Below are 14,435 nucleotides of genomic sequence, written 5' to 3' on the forward strand. Positions count from 1 at the left end.
TGCAAAAGTAGCCCAACAGATTTTACTTTCACAAGTGGAGCCTTACTGCTTTTGCCGTGGTGCTCAGGTTGATTTATATATGCAAGAAGCTTTATTAGATTCTATGCTTGGACTATTTCATCTTCATTGGATACAGACACAGGAAGGTAGAAGTGGGAAAAGGGAGAGAAACAGATGAGACAAAATGCTAAAAGGGAGAAAGGGGGAAAGAGAAAGATGTGCTTGTGTTCTTTGTCATTTGATTCTGTTCTCTTGGGAACCTGTACGCCCCACTGCCACAGACTTCTGGAGACAGGGAGCTTATGTTCCAGTGGATGGTCCGATTCTAAACCCTATGAGCCTATCACTTCCAACTATGTTCAAAACTGAAGAAGCATTTCTTTTTTATGAGAGGAGAAACTGACCCTAGACAACCAAGACCTGGCTCTGGCACCGGCTCAAGGGATCCGTCCAATCTCAAATAATCGGCTCAACATCTTATCTTGAAATGATTGTTCCCTGAATTATAATATCCTAACCCAAATAGCTGCTGTTTGTCCCACCTCTGTCCATGTCAGCCTAAATCCAGATGATCCGTTCAGACGTGTGTTGCGCAGTAAAACCCTCCCCCCTTAAAACTTCATTTTTTTCTTCAGCACATGTTGGTCTTTAGCTCCTCCCACCGTTGTCTGTTTCGCGCCATCCGTCTATCAAGCTCCGCCTCCCTGCAAACGACGCGCCTTTTTGGACCAATAGAAAGAGCCGTTGTCTATTTCCGCCAATCGGCAGCCAGCAGGGCTACGTCACTGAAAGCCTTTCGCGGGAAAGCACACAGGAAGGTTTCCGGTTCTCTTTCCCCCCGCGAAACTCGCCGTCCTTGCATCTTGGTCCGCTGCGGTGTTTTCTTTGTTCAAAGCCGAACCAGCTCCCTCTCTCCGGGGTTTATTTTCTCCCACATTTGCACGGCTGCGTTCACCGAGCTCCCCGCACCATGTCCGGCTTTGACGACCCCGGCGTGTACTACAGCGACAGCTTCGGAGGCGGAGAGGCTCCCGGCGGAGACGAAGGCGGACAGAAGCGCAGCCAGATCAAGAAGAGGTTCCGCGAGTTTCTGCGCCAGTTCCGAGTGGGGACGGACCGCACCGGCTTTACATATAAATACAGGTAAATCCAATTTAATTTCATTTATATAGCCCCAATTCATGATGCATGTCCTCTCAAGGCAATTTAAAAAGTCAAATTCAATCAAATCATTCAGATTGGTCAAAAAGTATCCTATGTAAGGAAACCCATCAGATTCCATCAAGTCTTGACAAGCAGCATTCACTCCCCCTGAAAGAGCGTAGAGCTACAGGGACAGTTGTCTTAATTGTCCATGGCTTTGCAGCAATCCCTCATACTGAGCAAGCATGAGGCGACAGTGGAGAGGAAAACTCCCCTTTAGCAGGGAGGAGAACCTCCAGCAGAACCAGGCTCAGTGTGACTAGGAGTTAAAGACAGAGCAGAGACACAAAAAGCCCACATTGATCCAGGAATCCTTTCTATGTTAGATGGTAATGGCAGGTGATCTGTCTCCCCTGGATGACGTCACAGTTAACAGAACGCCAGACCAGGTGTACCTACTATGAAGACTAAAAACGAGAGAACAAAAAGTTAAAAGCTGAAATGACGACAAACAATGCAGATTGGAGAACAGTAGGAGAACTCAGCAGGTCGCATGCATAGAGAGGAACTTTCTTGTAGTAAATAAATAAACGAGGCGATATAATCCTGTAGCAAACTGTTCTAAAATTGATGATTTTAAATATATTTTTTGTAACTTACAAAGTTGGGCACTCTGCGGTGTTACGGTGGAGAAGCATGACCCAGGGCGCGATGTGGCACAGGCTGCTAGTGTCTCTGCTCCCTGTCTGCTTTTCATTCAGGATCCACCACCATCGCAGTGTATCTGTGCTTCACGAAAGGTGGAGCGAGGAGCACGCTTTTGTCAATTTTAAGAAAAAGTCCTGTTTAGTCCTGTCAGATGAGACCAAACTGGAACTCTCTGGCCTTAAAAGGCAGAGCCGCAGTGGGGAAACCAGAGCGGCTGACAGTAAAAGGAAGCGGTATCATGCTGGGGGGATTGCTTCTGCACGGGGGAGGGAACATGCAGACCTTCTGCTTGGAAACCGAAGTCGTGCGCGTTAACGTTTTGCTCTCGTCCTCCCGACCAGAGATGAGCTGAAGCGGCACTACACCATGGGCGAGTACTGGGTGGAGGTGGAGATGGAGGATCTCGCCAGCTTCGATGAGGATCTGTCCGACTGCCTTTACAAGCTGCCCACAGAGAACCTTCCCATGGTGAGGTCCCTGCTTCCCCCCCCCCCCTCCCACAGCCGATCTACTGCTTTCCTCTCACCTTTCCCTCCGTTTAACCTGCAGCTGGAGGAAGCCGCTAAGGAGGTGGCCGACGAGGTGACCCGCCCCCGGCCCGTGGGCGAGGAGGTCGTGCAGGACATCCAGGTCATGCTGAAGAGCGACGCCCATCACACTTCCATTCGCAACCTCAAGGTACCTACTTTTTGTCAGGGGGGTGGGATAAAAGTTATTTAAAACTTCTTAAGACAGAAAAAGAGACAAAACCTTCACTCCTCTGTGAGTCTTTGTAGTTAAAATTCCTTCGCTCTTTAATCTTTGAATGCTCCTGTGCCAGTCGGAGCAGGTGTCCCGTCTGGTCAAGGTGCACGGCATCATCATCTCGGCCACCGCCGTCAAGGCCAAAGCCACCAAGGTGTGCCTGCAGTGCCGCGGCTGCCGCGCCGTCCTCAACGACATCCCGCTGCCCCCGGGCCTGCAGGGCTACACTCTGCCGCGCAAGTGCAACAGGTGAGTCGTGAGCGCCGGCGATTTCCAGCTGGTCGTCGTTAGCCGCCGCCGCCGCCCCACTGACGTGTCCGACCTGTGTGCGCCCCCCCCCCGCAGCGAGAACGTGGGCAGGGCGAATTGTCCCGTGGACCCGTACTTCATCATCCCGGACCGCTGCGCTTGCATCGACTTCCAGACGCTGCGCCTGCAGGAGTCCCCGGACGCCGTGCCCCACGGAGAGATGCCCCGCCACCTCCAGCTGTACTGCGACAGGTAGGAAGGGCCGCGCCCCGAAGCCGTCAAGTCCAAGACGGCGTTTTTCTCCTAACGCACGTCTCACCCCCCCCCCCCTCCATCTTCTCCCAGGTATCTGTGCGACCGTGTGGTGCCCGGCAACAGGGTGACCATCATGGGCATCTACTCCATCAAAAAGGTGGCTGCCTCCAAGCCCAGAGGGGGCAAAGACAAGGGGGCCGGCATAGGGATCCGCTCCTCCTACCTGCGGGTGATCGGCATCCAGATGGACACGGAGGGAGCAGGCAGGTTCCACAGCGCAGACCTCATGTGTATTGTTGGTTCTTTACGCGACATAACGGCAGAAAGTAGGGCGAAGTGTTGTGGGGTGGCAGGAGACGTGCAGACGGTTGGCGGCGTCGTGCTGTGGGGACGCTTCCCTGCGTCCGGGATGGGGACGTTGGTGGATCTGCTTCCTGGAGGGAGAAGACCTGAGGCTGGGCGGAGGTTTGGTTTTCCAGCAGGGTGTAGTCATGTTAAAGTAGTGCACACCACCTGCGTCTGGGTCGCTTGATATTAAGGAAACCATAAAAGTTCACATCAAGCCAGCGTCCGCGTCGCCTGAGGAGGAGTCAGTCCTGCAGCATGACGCCGCCCCCCACCCACCGGCTGTCACTCTGGGGACGTTCCAAGCTCGGGATCATTTATTTATTTATTTTTCTTCCTAAGGAAAGTTTAGAAATGGGGCTTCGTACAAACGCAGACACTGTCTTTGTGTTGCTCTCACATTAACTCCCGATAAGACAGACTGAAACCTTCTAGTAAAAGTTGGAGGTTTTTACGACACGTGGAGGGAGACGTGCCACATCTTTCTTCTCTTTTTTTTTTTTTTTTTTTTTTCAAGAGTCCTGTTTGATTGTTGGTTTGTTTCCTCCCGCCCCCGTTCTGTGCGCTGCAGGTCGCGGCGCCACTGGGTCGGTGTCTCCGCAGGAGGAGGAGGAGCTCAGAGCGCTCGCTGCTTCTCCCAACATCTACAACTCTCTGGCCAGCTCCCTGGCTCCCTCCATCTACGGCAGCGACGACCTGAAGAAGGCCATCACCTGTCTGCTGTTCGGGGGCTCCAGGAAGAGGTGAGCGGCCGAATTCTGTCCCGCCCCGCCACCGCCGTGGGCTCCTGATTTCCGGCTCAGGGCTAACCCTTTCGGACGTGTGTGTGTTCTCCAGGCTGCCTGACGGCCTGACTCGCAGGGGCGACATCAACCTGCTGATGCTCGGAGACCCGGGAACGGCCAAGTCCCAGCTGCTGAAGTTCGTGGAGAGATGCGCGCCGATCGGGGTACGTGTGCTCTCTGGGCTGGGGGGGGGCGGAGCTAAGGGCCGTGTTACTGAGCCGTGTCTCTGTGGCCTTCAGGTCTACACGTCGGGCAAAGGCAGCAGCGCCGCCGGGCTGACCGCCTCGGTGATGAGGGACCCCGCCACCCGCGGCTTCATCATGGAGGGCGGGGCCATGGTGCTGGCCGACGGGGGCGTCGTCTGCATCGACGAGTTCGACAAGGTAAGACGGGGCCCCACGGGTCGGAGTCGCTCGGTCAGTTCTCCTCGCCGCTCCAGAATCTAAGTGAAGGTTTTATGTCCAGATGAGAGAAGACGACAGGGTGGCCATCCACGAGGCCATGGAGCAGCAGACCATCTCCATCGCTAAGGTATTTCTAGGAAGGTTTGGGGGGGGGGGGGGGCAGACAGCTGTTGGTCGGCGTGGTAACCTCACATCTGCGCTCCTCCCAGGCGGGCATCACCACCACCCTCAACTCGCGCTGCTCGGTGCTCGCCGCCGCCAACTCCGTGTTCGGCCGCTGGGACGACACCAAGGGGGAGGACAACATCGACTTCATGCCCACCATCCTGTCCCGCTTCGACATGATCTTCATCATCAAGGACTGCCACGACCACCAGAGAGACATGGTGAGGGCCGCTGGGGGGGGGGGGTTCCTGCTCCGCGGCCACTCGCTGTCAGCAGAAGGATGTTGTGTCCTTCTCCTCTCATGTTCTTTCTTCTCAGCTCTTTTTTTTATTTCATAGACTGGGTGTGGGGATTATTCAACACCTTCAGGGATATTTAAAACCTGAAATCTGACCATTAGTCTTATCTGACATGGTAGAGCTGCCAGCTTCCCTGGAAGGGAGCCATTTTTAAAAGGGTTGTTGGTAGATTTTTAATGTGGGCGGGGCCAGAAGCTTAATGGCGGCCTGCTTTATCCATTCCAAACTGTTTTGATGCATTCCTGGACATCGTTCTGTTGGAGCACCCAGTTATGTTCCAAGTTTTCCTTTTTTTTTTTTTTTTTTTTTTTTTTTTTTTTTTTTTTTTTTTTTTTTTTTAAACTCGACCGTGTCTCTCCTGAACCAGCCTGAAATCTTCTGGAGATGGTTTTTACTAACCTGACAAAAGCCAGCTGTATGTCGCTCCGCCTAGCTCCACTCACATACATCTGGGACACGGCCATAGGAATTGTCTTTTTTGAAGGCTGGGCCTTATCAAAAATTCTTGCATATGATTGGATAAGCCACTTGTCTGTCATCTTTATCGACGTGCTATTTCAACCACTCACACCGAAGCTAACCCGTGACGCTGTGAGAGCGACGCAGGAAAAAAAAAAAAATTAATGTGTTTGCGGCTCTAGTGGCACGCGTTTTATTGACAGTGAGCTGACAGGAAGAGGGGGGAAGACAGGCGGCAAAGCGCCGCGGGTCGGAGTCGATCCCGGGCCGACCGCGTTGAGGACTAATAGGCCTCCTTATATGGTTCGCGCTAACCGCTCCGCCGCGGGCGCACCCCGGAAAACAAAACTTGCCAAATCCGGTCGGGAGAAGGGCGAAAACATGGTTTCCACCAACAAAAGCCTTCAGAGCCGTTCTCTGATGTTCTTTTAATGAAACAATATTAGGTAGATTGGACAACACAGAAGAAATAGCAGCATCAATGCTAACGCTTGCTTCCTCGATGCGAGCCGCCATTGTTGTCTGAATCAAAACAGTCTCACGTCACGGTCGCTTCTCCACTACGTCACATCTATGAAACTCCAGCCCTGCGTCCTGATTGGTCAGACCATAAAATTGGTTGGAGAAATCACTTTCAATGGGCGATGTCCCAGATGTATGTGAGTGGAGCTAGGCGGAGCAACATACGTCTGGCATGAGTCAGGTTAGAGTTTTACAGCCAGAAGGAGAAAAAGAGGGATCTCTGGGGTGACCAGAGTTCGGTTTGGAGGACTGGAGGGGAGGCTTTTAAACCTGAGAATGCTGCACCGACTGCACGGCAGTGGCAGCATCATGATGAGGCACGGCGTTGCTGCCAGCCCACTGCTGCACCGCACAAAGTGGGCGGAGCTATCGCTCCAGAGCAACATCTAGGCGCTGTAGATCTCGTCCTCAGCCTTATGTGTTGTGAACAGCTGAGTCCGTCCCAGGAAACACGTTTCAGTAACGCCGTCGTTTCCGATTACAGTGGTCAGATATGCAACCAGGGCAGTGCGAGGATGCTGGGAAGCATTTATCCAACCCTACATTTTTATTTTTTTTATGGATTAAAGAAAACCCACAGTAAATCCGGACACATGCTCCCGTTGGGTCAGGGTTAAGTGGCGGTATTCCACTAATGACGCGTGACTCTGACGTCAGAACCGTGTCTTGATTGCAGACTCTGGCCCGCCACGTCATGAACGTCCACCTGCGCGCTCAGACGCAGACCGAAGGCGTGGAGGGCGAGATCACACTGGCCACCTTCAAGAAGTACATCGCCTACGCCCGAAGGTGAGTGCACGCCGTGGCTCGTGTCCTCGGCCCCCCCGTTAGCCCGCGGGCTCCGGTGTAAAGTACCGCTCTGGCCATCTACCCGCAGTAAGTGTGGCCCCCGGCTGTCGGCGGCGGCTGCCGAGAAGCTGAAGAACCGCTACGTGGTGATGAGGAGCGGCGCCAGGGAGCACGAGAGGGAGGCGGACAAGCGGCCCTCCATCCCCATCACCGTCAGGTACGTCTCTTTACCGCTGCCGGGTGTGTCCGGGGCGCTGGCTCTGGACCTGACGTCCCGCGGCCCTCTGTTCTCCGTTATGTTGACAGGCAGCTGGAGGCCATCATCCGCATCGCAGAGTCCCTGGCTAAGATGAAGCTGCAGGCTGTGGCCGGAGAGGAGGAGGTGGACGAGGCCATGCGGCTCTTCCAGGTGTCCACGCTGGACGCCGCGCTGTCCGGCAGCCTCTCCGGTGAGGCTCCCCGCCGTTCTTGCTCTCGCGCCGTCGCTCGCCGCGCTCCGACCGCTCCTTCGTTTGAACCATTTCTGTGCTCTTCAACCAGGGGCGGAGGGCTTCACCTCCCAGGAGGACCAGGAGATGCTCTCCCGCATCGAGAAGCAGCTGAAGAGACGTTTCGCCATCGGCTCGCAGGTGTCCGAGCAGAGCATCGTGCAGGACTTCACCAAGCAGGTCAGCTGGAGCCTGGAGCGCTGTGGGGGGGGGGGGGGGGTGTATTTAAGGGAAGGGTTGTCTCATTCTGGAGAAATTTAGAAAAGGCTTAACTTTTGTTAATTTTAGCTGATTTAGTGGCTGAGGATTAAGTCTAGGTACTTTATGCTTTTAGCTGATTTTCTAAACTCACAGCCGGGGGGCTGTAGCAAAGCGCAGCATCTTGGGGTCTCCATGACAACCATTAGAGACCGTATTTATGCTGGTCGGTCGTTTTGGAGTGACACCGGGTGGGAAAGGTCCCTATTTTGTGTGGTGGAGGATCTGTGAAGCTGTGGGCCCGTCTCTCTCCTAAAGCTTCGGCAGAGAGCATCGGGATGGAGACTGATAATTGGCTGCGATTGGTTGCTTCAGCAGAACCTGTGGCCAAATTGATGTGGAATCAGACATAAACCGAACCTTTTGTAAAGTCGCCTCACCCTCCAGACCTAAATCCTCCAGGACTCCAGAGAGCTCCTGCTTAAGAGGAGCTCTCTCTGCCGGCTCCAAATTTTAGGAGCGCTCTCCTATTGGCTGAAAGGGACCGTTCAACGTACGGAAAGGAGACGTTCCACTAGATACTGCTGAATTTGTTCAAAATGGTTTAACCTGGGAGTGTTTCTGTGTTTCCTGAATTCATCTGCACCTTTTACTCTGACATCAAAGGAGGACTTTATTTACCGCGTAGAAATACCGAAAAGGCACCAAGCTGAGGGCAAATCCTCATCATGTTCTTTTCTCCCGCTTTTCCAGAAGTATCCAGAGCACGCCATCTACAAAGTCCTCCACCTGATGTTGAGGAGGGGGGAGCTGCAGCACCGCGTGCAGAGGAAGGTCCTCTACCGGGTCAAGTAGAGCAAGCTGTGCGCTCAGCCACACTTTAGGCCGCGTCGTTTATGTAAATAGTTTTTTTTGGACTGTTGTTCTGCTTGTTGGATATTTGATGTATTCTTTAAAAAAAATGCATTTAACACCATTTAGTGCTGAGTTGGTGGAATAAAGATGTCACTGTTCAGGTGTTCAGATGCTGTTTTGAATGAATAAAAATAAATAAATCCTATAAACAATTGACTGCAGATTTGCTTTATTGTGGCGCAATTACCAAAGAGTCGAGAGTAATGAAGTCTCCAGAGAGTGTGGAGCTGTGAATTAATAAATGCTCCTTAAAATGTTTCCCCAATTTCTCATTGGGCCAGAAACTACAGCTGATTTTCCAGTAACTGGATTTTATGTGAGAGGCAGAGATAAAGAAATCTAATATTCCTGTCCTGGAAGATTTTTTTTATTTTTATTTTTTATTACAAGTAAAAATGTGAAATGTGGCATACATCTGTATCCAGCCCCTTTTACTCTGGTATCCTTAAAGGATCAACTGACTTCAGAGGTCCGCCTCGCTAAACAGGATTGCCGCTTTATAGTAGCGTGTAATCTTGTGAGATAGTTTATAACTACAAAAAGAAACATCAGTACAGCATTTATTAGTTCTGTTGACCGCAGAATGCTTTTCTGCCCTGCCGTGGAAGCGTTTCTGTATCGGACCAGACCCAACAGGTCCTCCCGTCCCCACAGCGCTTAACAGACTTCCACACAAGTGACCTGTGTGTGTGTGTGAGAAAGACCCCTGCACCACACCCCACCCAGCCTCTAGTTCTGGATGCTGTTTCAGGATAAACACACAACAGTTTTAACCTTTTTCACTTTCCACTCTCATCTCAGTTGCTTTTAAAGAGTTCCGTGTATCTCTATTGATTTTTCTCCTCAAGGATTGAGTCATTTCATGTTATTCGCATAATGCTGCTTGTACTGCACACAACAGTGTAGTATAAAACACACCACACAACTTTGAAACTTTTGAAGGGTCTACAAAAAAATCTATATATGCTGTCTTTTTTTGGTAATTTTTGATTATTTTCATTATCTTTTATTTTTTGGTTACATTAATTTGAGACATGAAATTACTTAATGGATATAAAATCTAGATATGGGTTATGTAGTTGGTTGTTAAAACTTGATAAAGATGAAGGATGTTTTTTACTTATTTTTTCATTATCTGGTTTGCAAATTTATTTGGGCTCAATAGAAATAGTATTTTCACCAATAAGAACTGGATTTGAGTCTTTCTTTAAAAATGCTTGCTGTATTGAGACAATTTTAAGAAATACTTTAAAAACAAATTCTGGGGCACAAAAGTTTGTATTTTAGTAAAGGTTGCTGGATAGATGCACTATTTACTATGAAATTAAAGACACTGTGTCGTTATTAAAAGACAAATCTTTTATGTTGAACCGAACAACTTGCCTTCAATAATTTCCCCCTAATTAAAAATAGTTTTTCATCTGCACCAGCTGGTTGGTCAAATCTTTCTTGAAATGCAGTTGGTTGGGGGGGAGGGGGAGGGGGGGGGCTGTACAAAATCAGCACAAGTTCTACAAAGTATTGACTGAAAACAAGTGCAAGACTCAATTTTCAGATTTTTATTTGTAGCTAGTTTCAATTCCATGCATAATTTTCTTCAACATTTCAAGCAGATGTGCTATTCTGTCTATGAATCACATGAAATTTAAAAAAAAGATGAACTGAAAGACATCGACTACCATTGTCAAGTTACAGTTGTGTTGTACAGATAAAGTAGAGTTCAGTCTTGATTTAATGTTGAGTGTGTAAAGTGCTCTACATGCATGCTGAGTATAAAAACACATTTCTACAGGGCATACACGCCGGCCCCAATAGTTGCCAGGGCAACACACAGTCCTATGGTGATTTGCAGGATGGGTGACGCTGGGAACCTGGTGGCTGCCGCGTTGCTTTTTGATTGGTCCGTTTCGGTTGTAATGCTGAGCATTTTCTGCAAATCATCAAAAACCTAACAGGGGGAGGAAAAAAAAAAAAGAAAGTCAGCAAGCTGCAACATGCAGGCACTGCATATTGAGACTTTCACTTCCTGTTTCTTCTTGATCCGATGTGACCTGGAGACCCATCGCTGACCTCTGACTGGGAATCCGTTTGATTCCTATCTCCTCACCTGGATGTTCAGCTCGAACGCCGCCACGGCCTCCTCCAGCATGGCCGCCTTCTCGCCCTCCGTCAGCTCCACGCTGTTCATGCGGCTCCTGTACAGCTGCTTGAAGCGGTTGGGGCTGCTCACGCCGGGGAAGGAGAAGAACGACAGCCCCTCTTTGCTGCTCAGCCCCAAAGACTTCTGGGTGATTTTGCCCAACACCTGTCCCCCTGACAGATCGCCAAGGTAGCGGGTGTAGGCGTGGGCAACGAGCAGCTCGGGGTTCTCTTGGCCAATCTTAAAAAAAAAAAAAAAGGAAACCAAAATGAAGGCTTTTAACCTTTCAATATGAGCCATGTGGCTCTCTGCCCAGGGCGGCACAACCAAAGGGAGCACCACAGAGCAAAATGAAACCTAAAACAATAGAACCTTTAAGTGGCTCTGTGCATGAGCTTTTGTTGTTGCCTATTTTAAAAAAATGATGATGGCTAACTCGTGATGCCAAAGCTGGCAGTTTTGATTAGCTAGTAGCGGGTTTTGATTTTTGAAAAATGGCTTCTTGTCCTGGCCGCCCAATCACCCTAAGGGTTCATCGTTTGCACCCTGAACATGTTTGTATTGACTATTTGTATATTCAGTCCATAGGGATGGGTGCCCCCTGGGGTCATTTAAGCACTTTCAGAAACTATGGCAAGACGCCACACCTCACTAAAGATGCTGAGGTGTCTGTATCAAGAATCCTATTAGCAGATTCTTAAAGGGCTAGCTCACCTTTTAGGAACTTTACACTAATCACATTAGAAAACCACAAGTTATACACTAGAGAGATCTGAATTAACATCCACTAATTAAAAGTTCCTTACAACAAAGTTCATGATTGGTATAACGTTTATCTTGTTTGTAAAAAGGAATAAGAAGGGAGCTTAAGTAGGGCTTTGGGGATAGCAAAGCAGAACATTACTACCCACCTTTCTCAGTCTCTGTTCGTATGTGTGTGTCGCCGCGGGGACAATCACTCGCTTCTTCCAGTCCGGCCCGAAAAAATACTCCAGATCTCTTTCCAGCGATTCCAAGCGAGCAAGTTCCTGGGGGAAGTAAATGGGCGCCACGGCTGGATGAGAATAATTCCTGTCCAGCTCTTCTTCTAGAGCTTTGTAGATCTCATAGAGGGAACACAGCAGGACCTAGAGGGAAATACTGTTTTTAAGACAATGTGGGGGAAAAAAGGGAACAAAACAGAGCGTGTAATGTTTAGGTATGACTGATCACCTTACCTTGTATTGTGGCAGGGTAATCTGTCCCTTCTGGTAACTGAGCATCAGATGTGTGTTTTCAGCTCGGACATGGGATTCCTTAGTGGCGGCTTTGATCTGCTCAGATAAGTCGCTGAAGACGGGCAGATTACAAATCACAATTAATCATCTGCTTCACCAAATTCTACCATTTTAAATTATTTTATTAAGCAGTGAACAGAAGGGGCTATACCTGCCAACTTCAGCCGAGCCGCCTTTCCTCGCACTTTTCAAGTTCTCCATCTATGCGGATAACATTGATCTCTTTAATAAGCCGCCTTCAAAGCGCCTCCAGAGCCATAAAAATCACTTAAACAGATTGTACTTACATTCAGTAATCTGTTATCCTCAGTCCTGTCTGTACGCAGACCTTGGTTCTTCTTCGTGATGGCTCTACTGTGGCCTCTTGGTTCTCTGCCGTCTCTTTTATAACGCCACGGATGTTGTAGCTGCTGTGTCAAACGGGAAGCGCAACTGCTGTGTCATGTTTCTGACCCGGCAGCAGCTTGACATGACCAAGCAGCCCTTAACCAAAAGTGGCAGAAATCGTAAAACATGACAAGGCAAAATTAAAAGAGCACTGGTGGGGCCAGGCCTTTTAATTTGAGGGCGCACCAGGAGGCCCAGGCTATCTCGGGAATGGGGAGGGGGGGTTGGGGGTTTGGGGAGAGAATTGTTTGTTACTCAAACCACACCTTTATTGCCCCTCTATAAGGGTGTGCAACATAATGGATGGATGCCCGGGTTTGATAACTGACAAAGGTTATCTAACCAGATTCGACAGTGAAAACGGCCAACTTCACTACAAGAACCCCTTTGAAATGAAGTGCTACATCAGCTAAAATGATTTCTTAACTGTACCCCTCTTTCCCTTTAGGGAAATAAAAAAATGTCCCTTACCCTAGTAAGGCATATCCAAATTGCGGCCTGGGCCCTAGACTGATTTTGTGTGATTTTGGCCCACAGGAAAGATTTGGCTGATGGAGATAGAAGGGTTTTGTTTTTATCAGGATAAGATCTTACACAGTGGTGGTTCTAGACCAAATTCAGCAGGGGGGCCAGGGTGGGGCCAGTGTTTTTTCACAGGGGCACAAAACAAAAGATTGGGGGGAAAAACTTAACAGGTCAACATTTCATCGTTTAATATATTAAGTAAGCCAAAGAGCCAATTGTGGCTCTGGAACTGCAGGTTGCAGACCCCTGATCTTTCCTTAATACGGCGGGAGCTTAACGTGAAACAGCCTAATTTTTAAATTGTTATTTTTGTATATTTATTTTTTAATTGTTTTGTTAATCTATTATTGGGTAAAACCATAAATGTAAAAAATACAACTGATCCAAATGACCAGTCAGTCACGGTATCTTTGTCAGCATTTATCATCCTGAGAAATGTAATATCATGTCTTTAGTACAGGGGTCACAACAGGGGCCAGGAACAGTTCTACAGGGGCACAGGCCCCTGTTGGCCCCTGTCTAGAACCGCCCCTGATCTTACAGCTGAAAACGTTGGGTACAACACAATGTATTCATCTTTTAATAACCAGACTTTTTACATTCTATTTAATTTTATAGTAAATATGACTACATCTGTATGTAAACTTTTTGCATTAAAAGCTGTTTTTTTTAAACCATTTATTAAAATTAGCTAAATACAGTTTTCAACGAAATATTGCCCCAAATCCTGTTTTCATATTTCGACAGGTTTAGTGAATGAATCAGATGCCACAAATGGCGCTAGTTGGCCACGGTCCTAGAGAGCTGTGTCTTGATGAGAATCTTTAATTAACCAATCAGAGACCGTCCTGAAGTCACACGGAAGCCGAACGTTGAAGAACATCCACATACCTGGCTGTCTTCCCTTACAATGGAAACATGTGTATTTAGGTCTGCATGGAAGATAAGCTCAAATAAACCTATAAATGGGAAGGGAGCTCTGAAAATCAAAAATTGGAGAGATTTTAATGCGTGAACATACACTCACCGGCCACTTTATTAAGTACACCTGTCCAACTGCTTGTTAACACTTAATTTCTAAGCAGCCAATCACATGGCGGCAACTCAGTGCATTTAGGCATGTAGACATGGTCAAGAGAATCTCCTGCAGTTCAAACCGAGCATCAGTATGGGGAAGAAAGGTGATTTGAGTGACTTTGAACGTGGCATGATTGTTGGTACCAGAAGGGCTGGTCTGAGTATTTCAGAAACTGCTAATCTACTGGGATTTCCACACACAACCATCTCTAGGGTTTACAGAGAATGGTCCGAAAAAGAAAAAACATCCAGTGAGCGGCAGTTCTGTGGGCGGAAATGCCTTGTTGATGCCAGAGGTCAGAGGAGAATGGCCAGACTGGTTCGAGCTGATAGAAGGGCAACAGTGACTCAAATAACCACCCGTTACAACCAAGGTGGGCAGAAGAGCATCTCTGAACGCACAGTACGTCGAACTTTGAGGCAGATGGGCTAAAGCAGCAGAAGACCACATCGGGTGCCACTCCTTTCAGCTAAGAACAGGAAACTGAGGCTACAATTTGCACAAGCTCATCGAAATTGGACAATAGAAGATTGGAAAAACGTTGCCTGGTCTGATGAGTC

General features: G+C 48.8%; 2 protein-coding genes across 2 annotated transcripts; one reads left to right on the forward strand and one right to left on the reverse strand.

Moving 5' to 3' along the window:
- The first annotated feature begins 812 nt into the window (after positions 1-812).
- mcm5 (minichromosome maintenance complex component 5) lies at positions 813-8,594 on the forward strand. The gene is made up of 16 exons (XM_036148400.1): positions 813-1,143; positions 2,193-2,319; positions 2,401-2,529; positions 2,672-2,844; positions 2,941-3,096; positions 3,190-3,362; positions 4,016-4,187; positions 4,282-4,393; positions 4,469-4,612; positions 4,695-4,760; positions 4,843-5,019; positions 6,755-6,867; positions 6,956-7,084; positions 7,174-7,316; positions 7,408-7,535; positions 8,307-8,594. The coding sequence occupies exons 1-16, from the start codon at positions 971-973 to the stop codon at positions 8,406-8,408; spliced, it is 2,217 nt and encodes a 738-aa protein (XP_036004293.1). The 5' UTR covers positions 813-970; the 3' UTR covers positions 8,409-8,594.
- Positions 8,595-10,137: 1,543 nt separating this feature from the next.
- Positions 10,138-12,425, reverse strand: hmox1a (heme oxygenase 1a). Its single transcript, XM_012867888.3, has 6 exons — positions 12,173-12,425; positions 12,037-12,086; positions 11,826-11,937; positions 11,520-11,735; positions 10,576-10,848; positions 10,138-10,416 (listed from the first exon to the last, which is right to left on the reverse strand). The coding sequence occupies exons 2-6, from the start codon at positions 12,084-12,086 to the stop codon at positions 10,255-10,257; spliced, it is 813 nt and encodes a 270-aa protein (XP_012723342.2). The 5' UTR covers positions 12,173-12,425; the 3' UTR covers positions 10,138-10,254.
- Between the last annotated feature and the right edge of the window lie 2,010 nt (positions 12,426-14,435).

This window comes from Fundulus heteroclitus, chromosome 16, assembly GCF_011125445.2.
Source record: "Fundulus heteroclitus isolate FHET01 chromosome 16, MU-UCD_Fhet_4.1, whole genome shotgun sequence".
Taxonomy (NCBI): Eukaryota; Metazoa; Chordata; class Actinopteri; order Cyprinodontiformes; family Fundulidae; genus Fundulus; species Fundulus heteroclitus.